Here is a 22,143-nt window from a genome sequence, read left to right on the forward strand (position 1 = left end):
ATGCTGCAGTTGGCCTAATGTAGCACCTTTCTGATCTTTGTGCTCCTAGATACACAGTGAACTCTCTGAGCTGGGGGGCTGTGCCACGGCAGCACTTACTCCAGGCTTCCTGCACTGCAGTCTTCTTTACCCAGAATGCTCTTTTATTAAGCTGATCATGTGCCCATCCCCCATGTAAAGACAGAACGGTAGCCAACAGCGACACATACTTCAGCACACGTGTGCTATCGTTTGACCTTCCATTTTGAGATCTTGGTGGAAAGGCGCAAGAGTCAAAAAGGCTTAAAACACGAAGCCATTCACAAACATTCACACACGTCCACAAGCGCACGCTTCCCACGCCCGGCGGTGACTCAGCCTGGCGAGAGGATGCTGCTCTGACCTGCTTTTAGCTTCTCCAGAGGCTGATGATGTTTGTGCCGCCCCCGTCTCAGAGCTCGGAGGAAGAGGGGATGACGGCTGCTCCTCTTCCTCCCCCTCTGCTGAAACTGCCACGGCAGAGGCGTCCTCCGTCTCCTCCTGCTGCCCTTTAGTGACTAACGAGAGACACAGAAAGAGAGATGCATCCATGTTAATTAAAGCTGCACCAATACCGACATTTTGGCTAAAACTGATCATTAAACCTTAAATGCATGATGGTTTCGCCAACTGAATTCATTTATCTAATAAAAATGGAAGTACACACTACAGGTGATAGTGTAACTGTCAAAGTATAAATAAAGTATTCAAAAATATTTTATATATTTTACATGTCATTTATAATAGAATGTGGTTCACTATATCTACATTGGGGAAAATAACGAAATCCTGTTAAAAACAAACTTCACATCATTTATTTATGTCGCCAATCACAATTTCACTTGCACTTCGTTAAGTTCTCAAACACAAACAGCATCAAAGAACATGGATCGCTAATTGCAGTCTGATACTCTGTTGGATGGAAGAGATGGAGCAAGTTCAAAGTCCTTTTAGGCAAGTTAGTTCATTCAGCAGCCATCTTGTTGATGCTCTCAGGCAGAAAATCACTTCAGAATAAAAATAAATGATCCTTTTATTAGTAAAAAAATATGAAAAATACGAAAGACGCAGTTATGGTCTTTTATGGTCACTTTCGCTTCTATTAAGGGGGGATACGGGTAAGGTTAGGACAGGTTTTGTGGTTAAATTCAATGTTGTGTTTACGGGCAGAGTCAACAATGTAATTATAGATGTAACTACAGAAATTAATTACCAATGTAAAAACATGGATGTACACAATAAGTGCATTAGATCAAATTATCATTTTTGTTAGTTCAGTTATATACACTTAATATAAGGTGGGTTATTTAAATGTAACAAATAATAAACTGATAAATCATTATTGCAATTGCATGACAATTGCATAAATATAGATTAATGTAGTATTTTGTGTTTTAAATATGTCTATTTATGTCTATTTTATAAGTGATTTATTAATGTATTATATTATTGTCTATATAGCCTATCTGAAAAGTTATTAACTTATGTATTATTGAAATGTTTTAATTAATAGATGTATTTACTATTTTTAAGTTGTCCCCTGGACAGAAAGACAGAAATGTTCTTTACCTCAAATGACACCAAAGCACTGTATGGTTTAGGTTGGTCAAGCTAATGTGTTTTGGAGTAAACAAACAGACGATGCATCTATCAAAAAAGACAACTGGTTCTTTTAAATGAGCGGGGAGATTTACAAGTCAGTCTAAGTGTTGCATTGCTCACAAGGAATGTCACAGAGACTGACACAGTGACAAGCCAGAATGACCTCTGACTGTACCTTTGCCTCAAATTAATTTTCATCCATGAAATGTTTATTTATCATGAACCATGCTAATTGTTTCCAGTAAACCAGCCTTTCAGATCCAGGCCAATATCCTTCATTTTTAAAGATCCCGAATGACGTGTGAACAATGGCTGAATTTGTATAATGTCAACAGCAGCCTGCTAAGCAAAAGTGTAGAAAGACCCAGGATCTTTGGTTTCCCTCTTCGAAAAACAAACACGTACCCCTATCCATTTTGATTTATGGGGAAATATGCAGAGCACATGTGCCATGTGTTAATAAAAGAGAAACTGGGAAAACTGTTGTCTCAGAACGTACACAATGTGAACAATTAGAGGTGTGAGTCACCTGTGACTAAGAGTGCCTGGTGAGCCGAGATCTAGTTGTGGTCTAAAATAGACCGCATTCAACCACAGCTGCAGTCAACCACCTCCTGTAGGCTACTCACTTCATCCAGTGCAGTCTAATCTTACAGAGCTTCAGTGGAACTACAACAGACACCACAAATTAGGGTCAATTTGGAGAGAAAACTGGGTACTGGTGCTTCTTAAGGCAACATTAGCATTGATACAGCTCATATTTACAGTTAGGGATATTTATGTTTAAGTCCAAACGCTTTGTATTAAACTTGCAGCCAGCAGCTCATTCCATAATGTTTGTACCTAGGAAGACATGAATTGATTTCTCAAATGGTGCGGGTTGTTGTGGAGAGGTGTGCTATTACTTTTCTAATCAATCAATCTCCATGTGGCAGATGATAAAATGGGTGAACAATCCCCAAAGACTGAATAGCAACATGCTAAAACACTCAGAACACCATAGCAGCTAAACTGCAACATGCTAAAAAAGAAACAAAAAAAACACTGAATTAAAATATACTTCATACACTCAGAACATCCTAGACACTTCATACACCTCAACGTGCTAAAACACACCATACAAACGGAGTAGCAACATGCTAAAACACTCAGAACACCTCAGCAACAAAATAGCAAATTGCTAAAAAACACTAAGAATACCATAGCATCTTAATAGTGATATGCTACAAAACCTCAGAACACTCTATAAACAGTGGGAATGTGTTAAAACACTCAGAACACCCTATAAACTGAATAGCAACATGCTCTAACTCAGAACACCTTAACAACATGGTGAATAAAACACTACCTTAACATCGGTATAGTAATGGACTACGAATACTCAGAACACCGTAACAACAAAACAGCAACATGTTACCTTAGCATCTGAATAGCAATTTGCTACAAATACTCAGAACACCCTAGAAACAGTAAAAACTTGCTAAAAACACTAACAACTGAATAAAGGTTATGCACAGGACGTCACAATAGGTGCGAGTCACTGCGGTTACACCCACTGAGTGGCAAAAAGACTGGTTGATGTTCAGCGTGAATGCAGTGATAAACCACACAAAACACATCTAAAATGGGAAAGAGCTGTGCCATTGACTGTACAAACAGATAAGAAATGGAAGCAAATGGAATCCAGGCAGTGAAACGTAAACATCCTTTGGAATGATTTTGGCCATCATTCGAACGGGATCCGCTACAACAGGCTTGTACTAATAGTGGATAAAAGCAAGATGACAACATAAGTTATAACCATAATTACACTAAACTATACCAATCTCCATGCAGCATATATTCTCTGGCTGTGTAGGCATCATTGTCCGACTCCCATTTGTTTGAACATAAAAGTCTGAACACTGGTTCTGACAGTTTCTAACATTTTCAGTCCGTGATATTGTCCTGTTTAGTTGTTGCATGAGCTCTTGAAGCCCCGGCCTCTTCTAGAAAGAAGAGCTATTAACATGCTATTAAAAAATTATCTGTGGGATATTGTGAAGTAAAACTTTAATACTGTACAACAACTGTAATATGCTACACATACTCAGAACACACCCTATAAACTGAATAGAAACATGCTAAAACACTCTGAACACCTTATCAACAAAACAGCAATGCCCTGGCAACCGTCTGCAACATTCTAGCATTGAGTCAGTGAGTTTTGCACAGGCAAACATCACTCAAATTTTCTTTAGAAAATGTAAAAATGAAGTGGACTTAAGAAAAGGATAAAAACGGCTGATAGACAGCTTCCTCCAAGAAGCAGCACTTTAGTAATGTAGTGGTTCTATATACTTGAAGGGTCTTTCATAATTATGGTGCCATTTACTTCAGTGGTGACCTTGACACAAAGGTTATTTCAAAGGTTCAGGAGGCTAGATTCAGTTGCTGACAGCACCTTTAATGATGCTAGCTCATATTATTGACTGTGTTCCAACCTCCAAGGTGAAAGTGACTTGACATTCAAAGCGTCAGTTCTCCTGCAGTGTCAAGACAATTTAGCTGGTTATCACAGCTCCATGTAGGCTTCACAGAACGAATGAAGAAACAGTTTCAACTAATTCAACAATGAATAATGGCCTATAACCTACTGCAAAAAAAAACAGATTTTATCCTTGCAGTGTTACTACTTTAAGTTTTAGATGAGTGAAATAGCATGCAAAACTCTGCCAGATAGTGTGTATTGCGTAGCTTCTCCAGTAACAAGATACTTTTTCTGTTCGTTTTTTACATTGCGCTGTAGCGTTAGTCAACTTTACAGCTCTTCAAATAATTCTTTAAATAACTTTTTTGTTCTTTTATTTATTATTCACTGTTTCCACCAAAAACATTAAGCAGCACAACTGTTTACAACATTGATAATAATAAGAAATGTTTCTTGAGCATCAAATCATCATATTATAATGATTTCTGAAGGATCATGTGACACTGGAGTAATGATGCTGAAAGTTCAGCTTTGCATCACAGGAATGAAATACATTTTAAAACATATTAAAATAATATTTAGCAATATTTCTGTTTTTGTTTTCAACTTGTGAACTTGAGACTTCTTTCAAACACTATCCCAAACTTTTTAACAGTGGTAGAAATTTGATAATATGTAAATGAATAATAAGTTATATAAATTATTCAGTTTGTTGCCGTTAATAATTACAGTATAATTGTAATGCTGTCTATTCGGATGGAAATTGTTCTCATGTGCTGGTCTGTAAAAAATATTGCATCCTACGAACCCTCACATGGAAAGCACCACTAATTTAAAAATGACTCTAAAGTTAAATGGTTCAATCACAACCAAAACAAGTCTTTAAGCTGCTTGTGAACCTGAATGCACATCGTACCTTCAACAGAAGGCCGCCAAGCCACAAGCAGGCAAAAGGGCCGAGAAAATGAGAGCAAAATGCACAAGACGAGATTTTAAAAGGCTTTCAGTGGGCATTAGCTTCCACTGGCTGCTGCGAACCTCAATCACATGCTTTGAAAGGTGGTGGGGAGACTCCAGAGCAGAAAGGCTGTGGCTAGAGTCAAATCCTTTCAATTAGAGCTAGAGAGCGGAGCCATGTGGAGACGGGCGAAAATCTCATCAATCCTGCTCAAGGAGTGTGGACGGCCGAGCCTCTTGAAAGCTCCTCCTCGGCCGGCCAAGGTTTGAGTTAGATTGACTGCACAGCTGGGAAAGAAAATCAATTCAGGGCTCCACATTGTGATTTTGTTTATCATTGGAACTGCCTCAGAGGAGAAGTAGCCTCGCTCTCTGACTCTTGAGGAAGGGGGATGTGACGGCTGAAAAGAAAAGACTGACACAGGAAACCCAGAGCGGTGGGAAAAGAAGTTTAAAGAGGGTATATGTGGGGGAGGAGAGAAGAAAAGAGAGGAAAGAGTGGGAGAGGAAGCCAGAAGAAAAGGGTGAAAGTAAGAAAAGGAAAAGAGGGCTGCAGTTACCTGTCTCCTGTGTGCTTCCTGTTTCTGCTGTCTCCATTCCATCTGTGCTGTCTTCATCCTCCACCAGAGCTTTTCCTCGCCCCCGATTCCTGAGAAAGAGATGTTTATTATTGCCACGCTAGATTCAGGGAAGACTGGTTGATCATGAAGAGGGTGCAACGTTCGTTCCGGAAGTAAAAACTCATCAATTTTCTCCATAGGGATATTGATCTTTTTACCTATAATTTACACATCTCAAAGGCAGACCTTCTGTGAGTTTCGAGGTTATTAATTGATTGTTTATAGGACATACAGTATAAGAGAAGGTATATAAGACATCTGTTCGTATTATTTTCGAATTATATTTTTTTCAATAAAATAATCACATTTAAACTACATTACATTAATCTGTATTACTTTAAATTAAAGAGTTGCTTCAACGCTGGCAAAATGGGCTTTCAATAAAACTTGGCTGCCTATACAGTAGAAAGGCGATTTTTTTTTAATTTTTTTTTTAAATTGGTGATACCTGACTAGAAAAAAACTGAGAATAAAGGCTGTTGTCTTCCCTTTTGTCAAATAGGTTGGAAAACTTCAACACCCATAATGCACTGGGCATGTTGCAGTCCAAGGCCACTCCCTTCAGTGTGCTATGGATACGCTTGCCCAGAGTCAAATACCACCTTGCTTTAGTAGGAAATACTTCTTAGCAAACTAAGGGTGTATTCACACCAGGAAAGTCCGCTAGTTCACTTGCTTTGGTCCGGACCATACAATGTTGATTTCTTTTTGTTTGGTGTGATTCCCTTTCACACTGCCCTTTTTGCAAGTGAACCAAAATTTGTAAACAAAACCACACGTGTGCTAAGGTCATCCATTCATTGGACAGAAATTCGAACCGTACCAGAGTTCGTTTGAACCAAAAGATCCGCACCAAGGGGGGAAACGAACTTGAGTTCAATTCAATCGAACCAAACAAGAGAGGTTTGAATACACCCTAAGATAATAATGGTGTTGACGGGTGCAAGATTTCAAAGAGTGTAGGAACCAGCGCATTGTAGGCAGTGGCTAAAGGCTGCAAAGAATCATAAACATGGAGAGAACGCCACAAAAGAAAATCTGAAAAACCTCTGTGTTTGTAGTCAACATTTCAAACTGACCACAAACCACAACCAGTAAACATGTTCATTCACATATACTACAGACATTGTAATAATACAAAGCGGGTTGAAAATGAGCGAAGTTACACTGTAATAGATTTACGTTTCACCATCGTTTTTAATTTGAATATGTCATTCGCAATGCTTCTTGGGATTGTAGTTCTTTCCCTCACTAAATCTTTGTACCTTTGTCTTTTTGCCCACCTTTCAAATACTTTTTTGTATTTCACCTTGTAACTTACTGGCTTGGATCAATGCTTTAAATAAACGTTTTAAATCCATAAGGGAAAAAAGAATGGAAAAAATACCAACGCAGCTGTGGATTGACACTAATGCACTATATTATTTAAATACAGTACCAGTTGTCTCTGGTTCCCAACTGAGTGTCCGTGGCCCTGAGCAAGGGTGGGACGGCCATGTGAAAACGGTGTGTTTGTGTTCGGGCACATTTGTTTACATGCACTGAGGGGGAAGTAACGGGTGCGAGAGACCTCTCATTAAAGCTGCCGCTCAATATAGGAGCATCATGAAGATGACATTTCCTCAAGCCCTGAGGGCGGACACACAACCCTGCTCTGGTGTCGCCACTCAAACCTAGATTACACACTGAACAGGGTTTAATCTTCTTGGTGACTCATTTGCACGAGCAGTGTCCAGTCAGATCAGGTTTTGATCACTGCATTTCATCCAATTTGTGCAAATGTGGTCTGTGTGATCTGTAATTTGACATTAATTAGCCTTTTTATTTAAAGCCTAGATATTTTTTCATTTAGCCTAGATATTTAAAGCTTTGCCAGTTACATGTGTCTCGAAAGGAAAATAGCCATCCAACCAGAAAAGTGAAAAGTGGTCTCTATATGACAGGTGATTGGATGGGAGGGGATGAAAAATAAGAGGGTTTGGAGACTTTGGGTGAAAAGGAAATTCATTTCAGAGGCAGAGTAAGACTTATTGTGAAGAATGTGGCAACTGTGAAAAATATAGTCACTTTGCGAGATACAAAATCCCCTTATATATTTGCAATTACAATACCTTTAAAAAAAATTGTTTAAATGTTTTTGAATGTCTTATTCTCAACAAGGCTGAATTTATTTAATATGCGAATTTGGTGCTCAGTAAACATCTTCTATTACTATTCTACTATGATGAAAAAAAGTTCAACACTACTGCTTAATATTTTCGTGATCATGCTTTTTCCCCAGGATTCTTTGATGGACAGAAAGTTCAAAAGAGCAGCATTTATATATATATATATATATATATATATATATATATATATATATATATATATATATATATATATATATACACTCACCTAAAGGATTATTAGGAACACCATACTAATACTGTGTTTGACCCCCTTTCGCCTTCAGAACTGCCTTAATTCTACGTGGCATTGATTCAACAAGGTGCTGAAAGCATTCTTTAGAAATGTTGGCCCATATTGATAGGATAGCATCTTGCAGTTGATGGAGATTTGTGGGATGCACATCCAGGGCACGAAGCTCCCGTTCCACCACATCCCAAAGATGCTCGATTGGGTTGAGATCTGGTGACTGTGGGGGCCATTTTAGTACAGTGAACTCATTGCCATGTTCAAGAAACCAATTTGAAATGATTCGAGCTTTGTGACATGGTGCATTATCCTGCTGGAAGTAGCCATCAGAGGATGGGTACATGGTGGTCATAAAGGGATGGACATGGTCAGAAACAATGCTCAGGTAGGCCGTGGCATTTAAACGATGCCCAATTGGCACTAAGGGGCCTAAAGTGTGCCAAGAAAACATCCCCCACACCATTACACCACCACCCTGCACAGTGGTAACAAGGCATGATGGATCCATGTTCTCATTCTGTTTACGCCAAATTCTGACTCTACCATCTGAATGTCTCAACAGAAATCGAGACTCATCAGACCAGGCAACATTTTTCCAGTCTTCAACTGTCCAATTTTGGTGAGCTCGTGCAAATTGTAGCCTCTTTTTCCTATTTGTAGTGGAGATGAGTGGTTACCCGGTGGGGTCTTCTGCTGTTGTAGCCCATCCGCCTCAAGGTTGTGCGTGTTGTGACTTCACAAATGCTTTGCTGCATACCTCGGTTGTAACGAGTGGTTATTTCAGTCAAAGTTGCTCTTCTATCAGCTTGAATCAGTCGGCCCATTCTCCTCTGACCTCTAGCATCAACAAGGCATTTTCGCCCACAGGACTGCCGCATACTGGATGTTTTTCCCTTTTCACACCATTCTTTGTAAACCCTAGAAATGGTTGTGCGTGAAAATCCCAGTAACTGAGCAGATTGTGAAATACTCAGACCGGCCCGCCTGGCACCAACAACCATGCCACGCTCAAAATTGCTTAAATCACCTTTCTTTCCCATTCTGACATTCAGTTTGGAGTTCAGGAGATTGTCTTGACCAGGACCACACCCCTAAATGCATTGAAGCAACTGCCATGTGATTGGTTGATTAGATAATTGCATTAATGAGAAATTGAACAGGTGTTCCTAATAATCCTTTAGGTGAGTGTATATATATATACATGGTTTTATTTCAGTTAGCCTAATAGCTAGTTTGATTTGCATTGAGAGATGATCTTATGGAAAGTACTCCATGCCAATCTCTAGGTATGGTGAAGGCTATGTGATGATGTGGGGCTATTTTAATTCCAAAGGCCAAGGGAACTTTATCAGGATGCATAGTATCCTGGATCCATGAAGTAACTGGCCTTTAAAAATAAAAATCTGCCTGCCTCTATGGGAATTTAACATAGGGGTGTCCAAACTTATGCACCCTGTATTTTAAGGAAAAACATTTATTTATTTACGATACATTATTCATTCACAAAGAAAATTGGTGTCCTTAAAGGTTGGATTTTTCCTAATTTTTTAAATTAAGGCATTAAGTTTAATTTCCAAAAGATGATTTTTTATTCCTCTTTTTAGTCAACTTTAGCATGGGTGTCTAAACTTATGCATAGCACTGTATAAACATTCATCAACTCACACATCAGCTGTGGTAAACAGAAGCTCAAGCATGTTCGCTTGACGTGCAAGAACCAATGAGGTTCATTCTCATGTGTTACGCAGCATGTTTGAGAATCAGCAGGAACCAATGAGGTTAATTCTTGCATTACGCGTTTGAGTTTCTGGAAAATGTTTGTTCTCGCGGGTCTGGCTGGTTCGTTGAGCTTCTGTTTGTTCCCGGTGATCAATGTTTAAATGTGAATAAAAGCCTAAATTCAACCTGATCATCATTTAAAGCGATCCGAGTCTGAAAATTTGGACTAAACCGCTCAATTCATATGGATTAGTTTTACGATCCCTTCATGAACTTTTTGAAGCGTCAACGTTGTAGTTGCGTAGCTGTCAATGGAGGGACTGGAAGCTATCAGATTTAAATCAAAAAGATTTTCATTTGTGTTCAGAAGATGAATAAAAGTCTTACGGGTTTAGAATGACATGAGGGTGAGTAGAAATGACAGTTAACTTTCCCTTCAACTTTTTTTAACTTGAGTGCTGCTTTTTAGAATTTTTAAAAAGACACTGCAAAAGCAGCGTTCAAATGCATCCATCTAGTGTGTTTTTCATAGGAAAAATTATTGAAAATTAGCACAGTGGAATGGAAAAACTAATTCGGTGTGTACGTCCCCTTAGTCAACCTACTTCACCAGCTGCATTTTGCTGATAAACCGCATAGGTCCACGAGTTCAAAAAAAATATTATTATTTTTTTCAAGGTTTGATTGACCAAGGATCTGTCTGGAACTGGGGATATTAGGAGAACTTAAATCACAACTAATACTGGCACTATTTTTAATGTATTCTGTGTTGTGTCTTTTAAAAAAGCTCATTGTTCTCTATTGTATGATGTTATTGACTCATGTTTGTTTTCAGAAAGAAAATATAGAAATGCAAAACTCATTACCTTTATTGAAGCCAATAAAGTATTCTATTTTTCCTTACCCTTTCAATGGATTCGGTGTCAAAGAAGTGCATGACAGGCTGCCAGTCACATGAGTTTGGCCTCAGAGAGAGCCCAGCCTAAAGCTGTTGCTATGGTGCTACTGTGCGTGACGCTCTAGTCTTTCAGAACACGCAGTACACAGAGGACAGTATCTGATGTACAGTATGAACTCCTGGGCAAAGAAAATGGGCCAAGCCCAAAATGGCTAAACACTAAGCTTTTAACTGACTTAACCAAAAATTATTGGTCAGGAAATTAGCAAAATGTAAGCAAATGCACTACTTAAAAAGCCATTGCTGTCTCAGAAAAACATCAAAGACAGAATTAAGTTTTTGGTAGAATATGGGATATATATATAATTGTGTGTGGAGTGATGAATCACAATGATACATGAGTTGCATGGTGATGCTCCAGAGCGGTGTCTTGGAAAATCTGCTGAGAAATATAATAATAAATGCATCTCTACCACAGTGAAGCATGGAGAAAGAGACTGTCATTGTGTGAGGAGCTGCTTCACTGTGAAAAGTCATTTAATGCTTTGGAGTACAGGAGAATATTGCAGAATGGCTTGCTTCCCACAGTTGAAAAGACGCTATCTAAAGAGGAATGATCAGATGTTATTTCTCAACAAGACAATGCTCCTTCCCAAATTGCAAAGACAACCAAGAAGTGGCTTGAGCACAAGTCCATCAAGCTCATGTTTTGAACCAGTCCAGATTTAGTGAATATTTGGTCTGACATTAAACTTAAACAAACTGGGAGATATTTTTCAACTACTCATGAACAGTTTGAACAGCATTATCATTGAGTGGAACAACTTCTTCCTGTAAAAAGCCGTCTGCAAGTTTGGGAAGGCTATTCCGTGCTAAGTTACTTTATCTACAGTATTTGTGCAATGCTTGCTAATTTCCTGACCAGTGATTTGGGATTAAAATGGTTAAGACAAGTAAAGGCAACTAAATATTTTGCTATTTTTGGCTACGTTTATGTTTAGGGGTGGACTTGCATCCTTAATTTTCTCTAAAAGAAATCATACATTTCCGTTCAAATCACATTGTAGGAATTCGTATGAAATCGGCACCTCATGAAATGGTTACGTTTTCTCATGAGATCAGGTTGGGTGGTCCAATGCCTCACAGACAGCTACAATAGAACAATGGTTACATGTGCAGCTTCCCTATAACATTTAGAAACCGTTAGCACATACATCCAGTTAGTTCCTCTTTGTGTTTACAGTACTATTAAAGCTTCCCTGTGAGACGTCAAAACCCTTCAACAGGAAGACAGTTCATTCGGCAGCCATCTTGGTTACAACCCCGGGCAGCTATTTCCAGCCATGCAAGTACAGCTACTATTTATTTGAATTAAAAAGACTGAAATCTCAAGGCACATTTTAACAGGGCCGTCACTGAGGGGGTTAAAGGTAGTGACAATTCTAGGGGCCCCCAGCTTTAGGGGTCCCCCAGTGATTTTACAGAGGATGATATGCATAATCTACAGCATGTTTGCAACAATGATGGTGTAATTATATATGTGTGTGTGTGTGTGTGTGTGTGTGTGTGTGTGTGTGTAGATTGTGTGCCAAATTTGCATTACAGTTTTGAGAATCAAACAAAATCATCATTGACAATTATGGGAATCACAAAAAACCCTCAAAAGTAAAATGCTTTCTCTAAATCTATTATTTATTTATTTATGGAATATGAGCTAGACATGTTTACACGAGGTTTCTCTAAATATATATTAAATCAGCAAATAAATACATACAATTTAAACAACCATTAGGATGAATGTTGTCAAGTGTACACTTTCAGATACTTACATTAGACAATATTAAGTATGAAAAACAACATCACAAAATTTACTGTGGACTAATAGGGAGGAAAAAACAGGTATTTAATCCATAAACTAGTTATTGAAATAAGTTACGTTAATCATTTAAACCCCATGATGGTGATATTTGTTTAGCTCATTAAAACACACATGTAATGTGTGCAAAACAACATGACAGCTACATGAACAACAACAAGATGTACAATAACAAAAAGCTCTAATAGGAATGCCATTTCTAACACTATTGCTATAGGAGTAATTTGTGATAAATGGTTAGATGGTTAATTTAGTTGAAGATATGCCTTTCCAGCATTTAGGGTTCACCAGACTGCCACAAACAAGGTGTAACTGTGAACAGTTATTGCCTTTATTGCATTTTCCTCCCCTCAAAAAGAGAACCCTCTAGTTCAAACTCAAACGTGTGAAATTAGTTTGACACTTCCTTTTGGCCATGTTGCTCAATTTTTTGCGTTCGAGAACTTGTAGAGCCTTTGTGTTTATTCAAATTTTGTATGATGCTGTTATCCAACTGCAGAATACGAATAGTTTCCTATAGCCCCATTAATAAATGTTTATTTTTATGGATGTAAAATTTTATTCTTATGGAAATTTTTCTTAACCAAATGACTTGAGACTGTAAAGCTTGGTTTCTAAAAGCCTGCTCACACCAACACGAATGCTCTTGGCATGTGACCAAAAGCACACATCCTACTGGTTGGGCAGTTTTCTTCGCAATGTGATGGAAAAGGAAATTAGGTCTGACGTCATGCAAGTGTTTGTGTCGGTCTGAACAGATTCATTCATTCTGATTAAAATGCTTATCACACCAAATTTTTGTCTTTGTCAAATTTCATCTAGGTGTGAACAGGTCATAACTGTGTCAATGGCTAGTAGTTTCTGTTTGTAAGTCATTCCTAATTTCCAAGAAATTCAATATCTTATTCTCAATTCACACCCATTCCAATCCTATAACATATACATATGGCGTAGCATAATCATTTCCCCCTATTGTCAGCGAACCTAACAAAACAGACCTGCGAACCATTCTGGATCACGATCCATCAGTTGAGAACCAACCAACAAGCACGCATCCATCTACAGCCAAACATCCATTCGCGTTTCTACACATCCGCCCCACAAATGCGCAGTGAAGATCCGTGGCTGTCAGATTCCCACGGGGGCTCTTCTTCTCTGATCTATGTATCACTTCATCGGGGTGATAATTGTTAGGCATTCAAATTAAAGTCACACAGTTTGAAGACGGAGGAGGTACAGCAAGCAGAGTTGAAAGGGAAGCCAGCCCCTCTCTAGGGCTGCCGTAAGGAGGGAGTGTGTGAGGGACGGATGGGTAATTACCAGTGCCACTGGAGAGAGAAATCGCAGTCTGTCCCATGCCAAAAATGACTCCTCCCTGCAAATGACTTCCTATACCAGACAGTTAACAAGGCTGAATGCTGACAAATGGGAGAGTTTTCACCCCAGAGGTTATAGAGACACATGCAGCAAAACCTTCAGAACCTGATAGACCACATGTCCGGGTTTAAGAAGCAAGTTGAAACTATCAGCTGAAATGAGTTGTCCAATATGATATATATATATATATATATATATATATATATATATATATATATATATATATATATATATATATATATATATAAATATATATATATTAGGGCTGTCAAACGATTAATCGCGATTAATCGCATCCAAAATAAAAGTTTGTGTTTACATAATATATGTGTGTGTATGGAGTAAAATTATTTTCTATATATAAATGCACACACATGCATATACAGTGAGGAAAATAAGTATTTGAACACCCTGCTATTTTGCAAGTTCTCCCACTTGGAAATCATGGAGGGGTCTGAAATTGTCATCGTAGGTGCATGTCCACTGTGAGAGACATAATCTAAAAAAAAATCCAGAAATCACAATATATGATTTTTTAACTATTTATTTGTATGATACAGCTGCAAATAAGTATTTGAACACCTGTCTATCAGCTAGAATTCTGACCCTCAAAGACCTGTTAGGGGCCGATCACACCTGACGCGTTTTTCTGGTTCGAAAACGCGAGGTGCACAGCACTTTACATTACACAGAACGAGCAGTGCGCTGCGTTTTTTATGTTGCTAGGCAACTAATGATACAGCTGTCCTGTCAGTCAAGTAAACGTCAAATCAGCCTTTTATTACCTTTATTTACTTTCTGTTAACATTGTGGTAGTTACGGTTCGTGAAGTCGTTAAGCTCCTGGTAACCCGCGAGAGCACCACAAGTTTATCCTCTATCATCGCACTCTACTGGCGTTCAAGCAACTGTCGCTTTCATCACTTAAACGGAAGGCCCGCCTCTCACTTCATTCGATTGGACAGTGGAAAAAACGCGATGACGTTGAGCGCTTTTTCCGCTCGGAGTTGCTTTTTTTTCAACTTCAAAAACGCGAGGCGCAGCGGGCGGTAAAACGCGAGGCGCAGCAGGCGCATAAACAGCGCGCAGAACGCTCGCTGCCATAGGAAACCAATTGAAAATAGGCGCCTCTCACTGCAAAAAACGCGTCAGGTGTGATCGGCCCCTTAGTCTGCCTTTAAAATGTCCACCTCCACTCCATTTATTATCCTAAATTAGATGCACCTGTTTGAGGTCGTTAGCTGCATAAAGACACCTGTCCACCCCATACAATCAGTAAGAATCCAACTACTAACATGGCCAAGACCAAAGAGCTGTCCAAAGACACTAGAGACAAAATTGTACACCTCCACAAGGCTGGAAAGGGCTACGGGGAAATTGCCAAGCAGCTTGGTGAAAAAAGGTCCACTGTTGGAGCAATCATTAGAAAATGGAAGAAGCTAAACATGACTGTCAATCTCCCTCGGACTGGGGCTCCATGCAAGATCTCACCTCGTGGGGTCTCAATGATCCTAAGAAAGGTGAGAAATCAGCCCAGAACTACACGGGAGGAGCTGGTCAATGACCTGAAAAGAGCTGGGACCACCGTTTCCAAGGTTACTGTTGGTAATACACTAAGACGTCATGGTTTGAAATCATGCATGGCACGGAAGGTTCCCCTGCTTAAACCAGCACATGTCAAGGCCCGTCTTAAGTTTGCCAATGACCATTTGGATGATCCAGAGGAGTCATGGGAGAAAGTCATGTGGTCAGATGAGACCAAAATAGAACTTTTTGGTCATAATTCCACTAAACGTGTTTGGAGGAAGAAGAATGATGAGTACCATCCCAAGAACACCATCCCTACTGTGAAGCTTGGGGGTGGTAGCATCATGCTTTGGGGGTGTTTTTCTGCACATGGGACAGGGCGACTGCACTGTATAAAGGAGAGGATGACCGGGGCCATGTATTGCGCGATTTTGGGGAACAACCTCCTTCCCTCAGTTAGAGCATTGAAGATGGGTCGAGGCTGGGTCTTCCAACATGACAATGACCCGAAGCACACAGCCAGGATAACCAAGGAGTGGCTCTGTAAGAAGCATATCAAGGTTCTGGCGTGGCCTAGCCAGTCTCCAGACCTAAACCCAATAGAGAATCTTTGGAGGAAGCTCAAACTCCGTGTTTCTCAGCGACAGCCTAGAAACCTGACTGATCTAGAGAAGATCTGTGTGGAGGAGTGGGCCAAAATCCCTCCTGCAGTGTGTGCAAACCTGGTGAAAAACTACAGGAAACGTTTGACCTCTGTAATTGCAAACAAAGGCTACTATACCAAATATTAGCATTGATTTTCTCAGGTGTTCAAATACTTATTTGCAGCTGTATCATACAAATAAATAGGTAAAAAATCATACATTGTGATTTCTGGATTTTTTTTTTTTTAGATTATGTCTCTCACAGTGGACATGCACCTACGATGACAATTTCAGACCCCTCCATGATTTCTAAGTGGGAGAACTTACAAAATAGCAGGGTGTTCAAATACTTATTTTCCTCACTGTATAGGCTATTTAAGAAAAATATGTTATTTATATATAAAATATTTATATATAATATAAATTATATATAATATAAATATATATACACAGTATATACATGCAAATATTTCTTAAATATATACATGCATGTGTGTGTATTTATATATAGAAAATAATTATACACCATACACACACATATATTATGTAAACACAAACTTTTATTTTGGATGCGATTAATCGCGATTAATCGTTTGACAGCCCTAAATATATATATATATATTCAATGATGATGATATCTAGACACATATAAGAGACATATATAAAGATTTTATCATCAATAATTTTATTTAATAACTGTAATAAATTGTTGATTTGGAATATGTATATATATATATTCTCAACAAAATTATAAACGCAACACTTTTGCCCCCATTTTTCGTGAGCTGAACTCGATCTATATACATGTATGTATATATATATACAGTATATATATATATATATATATATATAGATAAATACATATGTATTATATATATATATATACAGTGAGGAAAATAAGTATTTGAACACCCTGCTATTTTGCAAGTTCTCCCACTTAGAAATCATGGAGGGGTCTGAAATTGTCATCGTAGGTGCATGTCCACTGTGAGAGACATAATCTAAAAAAAAAAATCCAGAAATCACAATGTATGATTTTTTAACTATTTATTTGTATGATACAGCTGCAAATAAGTATTTGAACACCTGAGAAAATCAATGTTAATATTTGGTATAGTAGCCTTTGTTTGCAATTACAGAGGTCAAACGTTTCCTGTAGTTTTTCACCAGGTTTGCACACACTGCAGGAGGGATTTTGGCCCACTCCTCCACACAGATCTTCTCTAGATCAGTCAGGTTTCTGGGCTGTCGCTGAGAAACACGGAGTTTGAGCTCCCTCCAAAGATTCTCTATTGGGTTTAGGTCTGGAGACTGGCTAGGCCACGCCAGAACCTTGATATGCTTCTTACAGAGCCACTCCTCGGTTATCCTGGCTGTGTGCTAACGACCTCAAACAGGTGCATCTAATTTAGGATAATAAATGGAGTGGAGGTGGACATTTTAAAGGCAGACTAACAGGTCTTTGAGGGTCAGAATTCTAGCTGATAGACAGGTGTTCAAATACTTATTTGCAGCTGTATCATACAAATAAATAGTTCATATATTGTGATTTCTGGATTTTTTTTTTTTAGATTATGTCTCTCACAGTGGACATGCACCTACGATGACAATTTCAGACCCCTCCATGATTTCTAAGTGGGAGAACTTGCAAAATAGCAGGGTGTTCAAATACTTATTTTCCTCACTGTATATCTATCTATCTATCTATCTATCTATATATATATATATATATATATATATATATATATATATATATATATATATATATATATATATATATATATATATATATATATACATACATACATACACATATGTATACACATATACATAAATAATAAAAATTAACTGAATTACAGTGAACATATTTATGCTAAGTAAAATACAAATATTTGTACTATATTTACTCAAAACACACACACACACACACACACACACACACACACACACACACACACACACACACACACACACACACACACACACACACACACTCTATTTGAAAATAGAAAATGTATATTAACCACATTTGTCAAGCTATCAGTAGATAAACCTGCCACAAGTTGGAAGGATCGACCTTTCATGTTTATCAACCAAGCTAGGAGCCCTATAGGTTGATGCAGAAAATACAAAAAGACTAACATATCAACCTATAGGTTAGTGATCTTTTGCAGATAATGCCAAAAGATCACTCATTTAATCCAAGCATGCCAAAAAAGGTCCAAAATTAGCTTGAAAAAATTGGCTTTGCAGAATTACTTGCAAGTATTCTAAAGAACTTTACATGGAGACACAAATATGGATTATTACTCGCATTAAGCCAACAAAATGAAAGAAGACAAAAATCACAATGCGTTTATGTTTTTGTTGCTCTGACTCATCTCATATATGGCACTGTAAGCAACAAAATTATGTTAAGGGAAAGAGAAAGTGACATGTGAAAGTATGGTAACCCATCCTCGGAATTTGTCCTCTGCATTTCACCCATCCAAATTAGTGTACACACATTAGGAGCAGTGATTAGTGAACACACACACTGCAAAGCGTGGACACACACACCCTAAACAAAGTGTACACATTAGTCTGAGCTCAATGTGTCTTCAAAATGTCACTTGTCAGGCCACAAAGGTTACATTGTAACCTGAGCACCAAGGTAGCCAGTAGCTTGCCCTTTATGATTTGAAGAAGAAATCATTTAGTACACATATAACACAAACATGCTAATTTAGCATACCCTTGTAACACACAATGAAGATGATACTATTCTGACAGATCATTAATCTGTCATTCATAATGCACTTTAGGATCGATTCGATTGGTTTGGTATGTGTACCTTTAGAGTAAATCTCTTTCAGCTATTCAAATCGTTTGGATGGAGGTACCATAGAAATGAATTGTGTTAACGCCCAACCCCAAGATGACTTAGTAGGCCTCTGTAGTAGACAGAGGATTAAATATGCATCACAATTCCCAGACAGCCAAACATCATCTCCGTCTGGATGAGGGAACATGAAAATGTCCTACTTATGAACAGTCTTTACTGATATAGACGAATGGAACAATAAAGTCAACAGGAAAAGCCATTCACAAACAATATTACTTCCATACTTCCATATGTGAAACAGCAAATTCAACTAGACAAATTTAATTAAGAATATGACATCATGACGATGCAGCAAAATGTAGGTACAAATTTATAAAACTAGACCTTGGTCTCATTTAGGACCGACAGCTGTGATGTCATCTAGTGTCCACCTGCAATTGCCAGTCATGTGTCACTACGTAATGCTGACGTTGTTTGCTTTAAAATCCTGTATTGGCTCTGCAAAGCATCAAATGTCACAGGTAAAATAAAAATCGTTCTGCAACACACATGTTTAAGATTAAGTATATTTGTGTAAATATACATACACATTGGTATTGGTCTATGCTTTTGCAAAAAGAAAAAAAAAAGAACAGAGAAACTGCATGGTCCATTTAGGCATGCTCGGCACCCAACCCCCAAGCCCAGAGACCTATAACTTATCCCCATGATCCCACCATAGAAAGAGAGAGAGAGAGAGAGAGAGAGAGAGAGAGAGAGAGAGAGAGAGAGAGAGAGAGAGAGAGAGAGAGAGAGAGAGAGAGAGAGAGAGAGAGAGAGAGAGAGAGAGAGAGAGAGAGAGAGAGAGAGAGAGAGAGAGAGAGAGAGAGAGAGAGAGAGAGAGAGAGAGAGAGAGAGAGAGAGATCTGTTTTAGAAAGTAGAGCCAACACACAACTACAGTATAATATCTGGAGTGGAGTTTTATGGAATGGATTTCAAAGACTGGATTCTGTGAAGCAAACCGATCCGATGGTTTTCTTTCAAAAATATGGGACCAAATTCACTTAAATCCTTAGAGAAACACTAAACTGAAGTACGCAACAAAGGAGAATGGAAAACAATAAACTGAAGAATTCCGGTGTTTGCCAAGGCAAGCCTCACTATTTCTATTAGGATTTGAACAAACCAATAACATTTGTCCTGTATTGTTTGTGGTAGAGACATGGATGATACCTCAAATAATGTGGTTTGTTGAGGAGAGGTATGCTATTATTTTTCTAAGTGATCAGACTTCTTGGCGGACAAGTGAAAAACCCCACAGACTTACATTGAATGTGGAATTTTATTCTTTAGGGTTGGATCTGTTGTCTTAGGCTAGTAAACAAAGCATCGGCCTCATATTACCTTAGCAACTGCATAGTAACCACCCACAATAACATAGCATCATGGTAGCAGCTTTTTCTCAGGTATGAATTAGGGGGTGGGTGGTATGACTGAAATCTTAAGGTATATATCACTCTTCACTGATTTTTGTTGGAAATGTAACCCATTTTTGAATGTATTATATAACCATGAATTATAATTTATTTTAAGTGATCAATTTAATTAAAAACTTCACAAAGCATTAAAGCCATGTTTTTCCTGTAAGGCCGCATTTACACTGCAGGTCTTGATGCCCAATGCGCTTTTTCAATGACATACGACTGGCATTGGCCAGGGATTATCCAATATGTCTGCTTTCATGGCAAACGTAAATGCACGTATCCGATTCACATCAGGTTTATTTCCACATATGAATGAGGCCTGAAACTGATCTGAGAATATCATAAAACAATGTGCTTTTTTTCTGCTTACACGTTCGTGGGTCATATCCGATCTGTGCCACATGGGAGGAACAAATGGAATTGGGTCATTTGAACCATGTAATGTAAATGCAGCCTAAGACATTCAAGATATTTAGAGATGCTTTTCTGTAAAAATGCTTTCTGTAAAAATTTATTGTGAAAAATGCTGTATAGATACACCTGACTTTCCAAATAAAATGTCCTTATTTTTTATTATCTTTTAGTTTCTTTTATTTGGAAATTGATGGACACCAAGAACAAGTCTGACATCTTCACATTTATGAAAGACTTTCACAAAAAATATTTATGAATATTTGAAATTAGCCATATTTAAATGTCGATTTAAAGCTGGCATAAGCACAACTGTGATGATGTGACCACATAAATTCTATAATAATACACTACCATTTAAAATTTCTACATACATAAATACATTTATAATGTTACAGATAATTATATATATATTTTTTTTATGTCACAGTTTCCACAACAATATTAAGAAGCACAAACGTTTTCCACATTGATAATAATAAGAAATAAGCACCAAATCAGCATTTTAGAATGATTTCTGAAGGATCATGTGGATCTGGAGTAATAATGCCTGGAGTAATAATGCAGAAAATTATAAATTACATTTTAAAATATATTAACATAGAAAAACAGTATTTAAGCAGTATTTCTCTTTTTACTGTATTTTGTTCAAAAAAATGCAGCCTCAGTGAGCATAAGAGACTTCTTTCAAAAACATTTACAAATCGTATCAACCCCAAACGTTTGAATGGTAGTGTACACCAAGTTGTGACGTTGGCCAACCATAAACAACCAAAAGATACTGTACATTAGCGGACAGTTATGAAGCACCAACACTAGCAATGTCTTCAGAAAAAGCAAACATTTTGTTACTTCAACTGTTTTAAGCAAGAACCATAGCAAATCAACAGTTTGTAGACATTTGAATGGTAGGTAGTAGGAAGTTTCTTCTTTTGAAGAAGATGATTTTGTGAGATCTATTAATGAAAGCACCTTGCATCAGACCGTCCCACTGACATTCACACCTTACACAGTCATAGTAAAGCTCCTAAGCTGACAGAGGCACCTGTGCTTTTCATTTAAAAGACTCCTATATAATTAATCCCCTCAGGAAAAATGCCAAGCACCTCCCCTCCATTTAGACGGTTATCTGAGTCAAGAAAGATGCACATACTCTTCTCAAATGCAGTTGTGAAACAGAGGAAGTCTGCCAGGATTACTGTTCAAAAACTGCTTCTGTACATTCAATGGATTCTGGTTAGCCTAAAGTCCCATCCTGGATCAATATGCCAGTCAGGCAAACAGGTGCTTCTCTTTAATGTGCTCTATGGGTAAATAGCTGA

General features: G+C 38.1%; 1 protein-coding gene across 3 annotated transcripts in view; it reads right to left on the minus strand.

Annotated features, from left to right (window-relative positions):
• kmt2cb (lysine (K)-specific methyltransferase 2Cb) overlaps nucleotides 1-22,143 on the minus strand; it is a 108,071-nt gene that overhangs the window by 80,916 nt on the left and 5,012 nt on the right. For all 3 annotated transcript variants that reach the window (XM_079875452.1, XM_079875454.1, XM_079875453.1), the window contains exons 3-4: nucleotides 5,608-5,696; nucleotides 383-536 (exon numbers count right to left, since the gene is read on the minus strand). In XM_079875452.1, coding sequence (XP_079731578.1) covers nucleotides 383-536; nucleotides 5,608-5,696 — 243 coding nt within the window. The remainder of the gene's footprint in view (nucleotides 1-382; nucleotides 537-5,607; nucleotides 5,697-22,143) is intronic.

This window comes from Squalius cephalus, assembly GCF_949319135.1.
Source record: "Squalius cephalus genome assembly, chromosome: 7".
NCBI classification, from domain to species: domain Eukaryota; kingdom Metazoa; phylum Chordata; class Actinopteri; order Cypriniformes; family Leuciscidae; genus Squalius; species Squalius cephalus.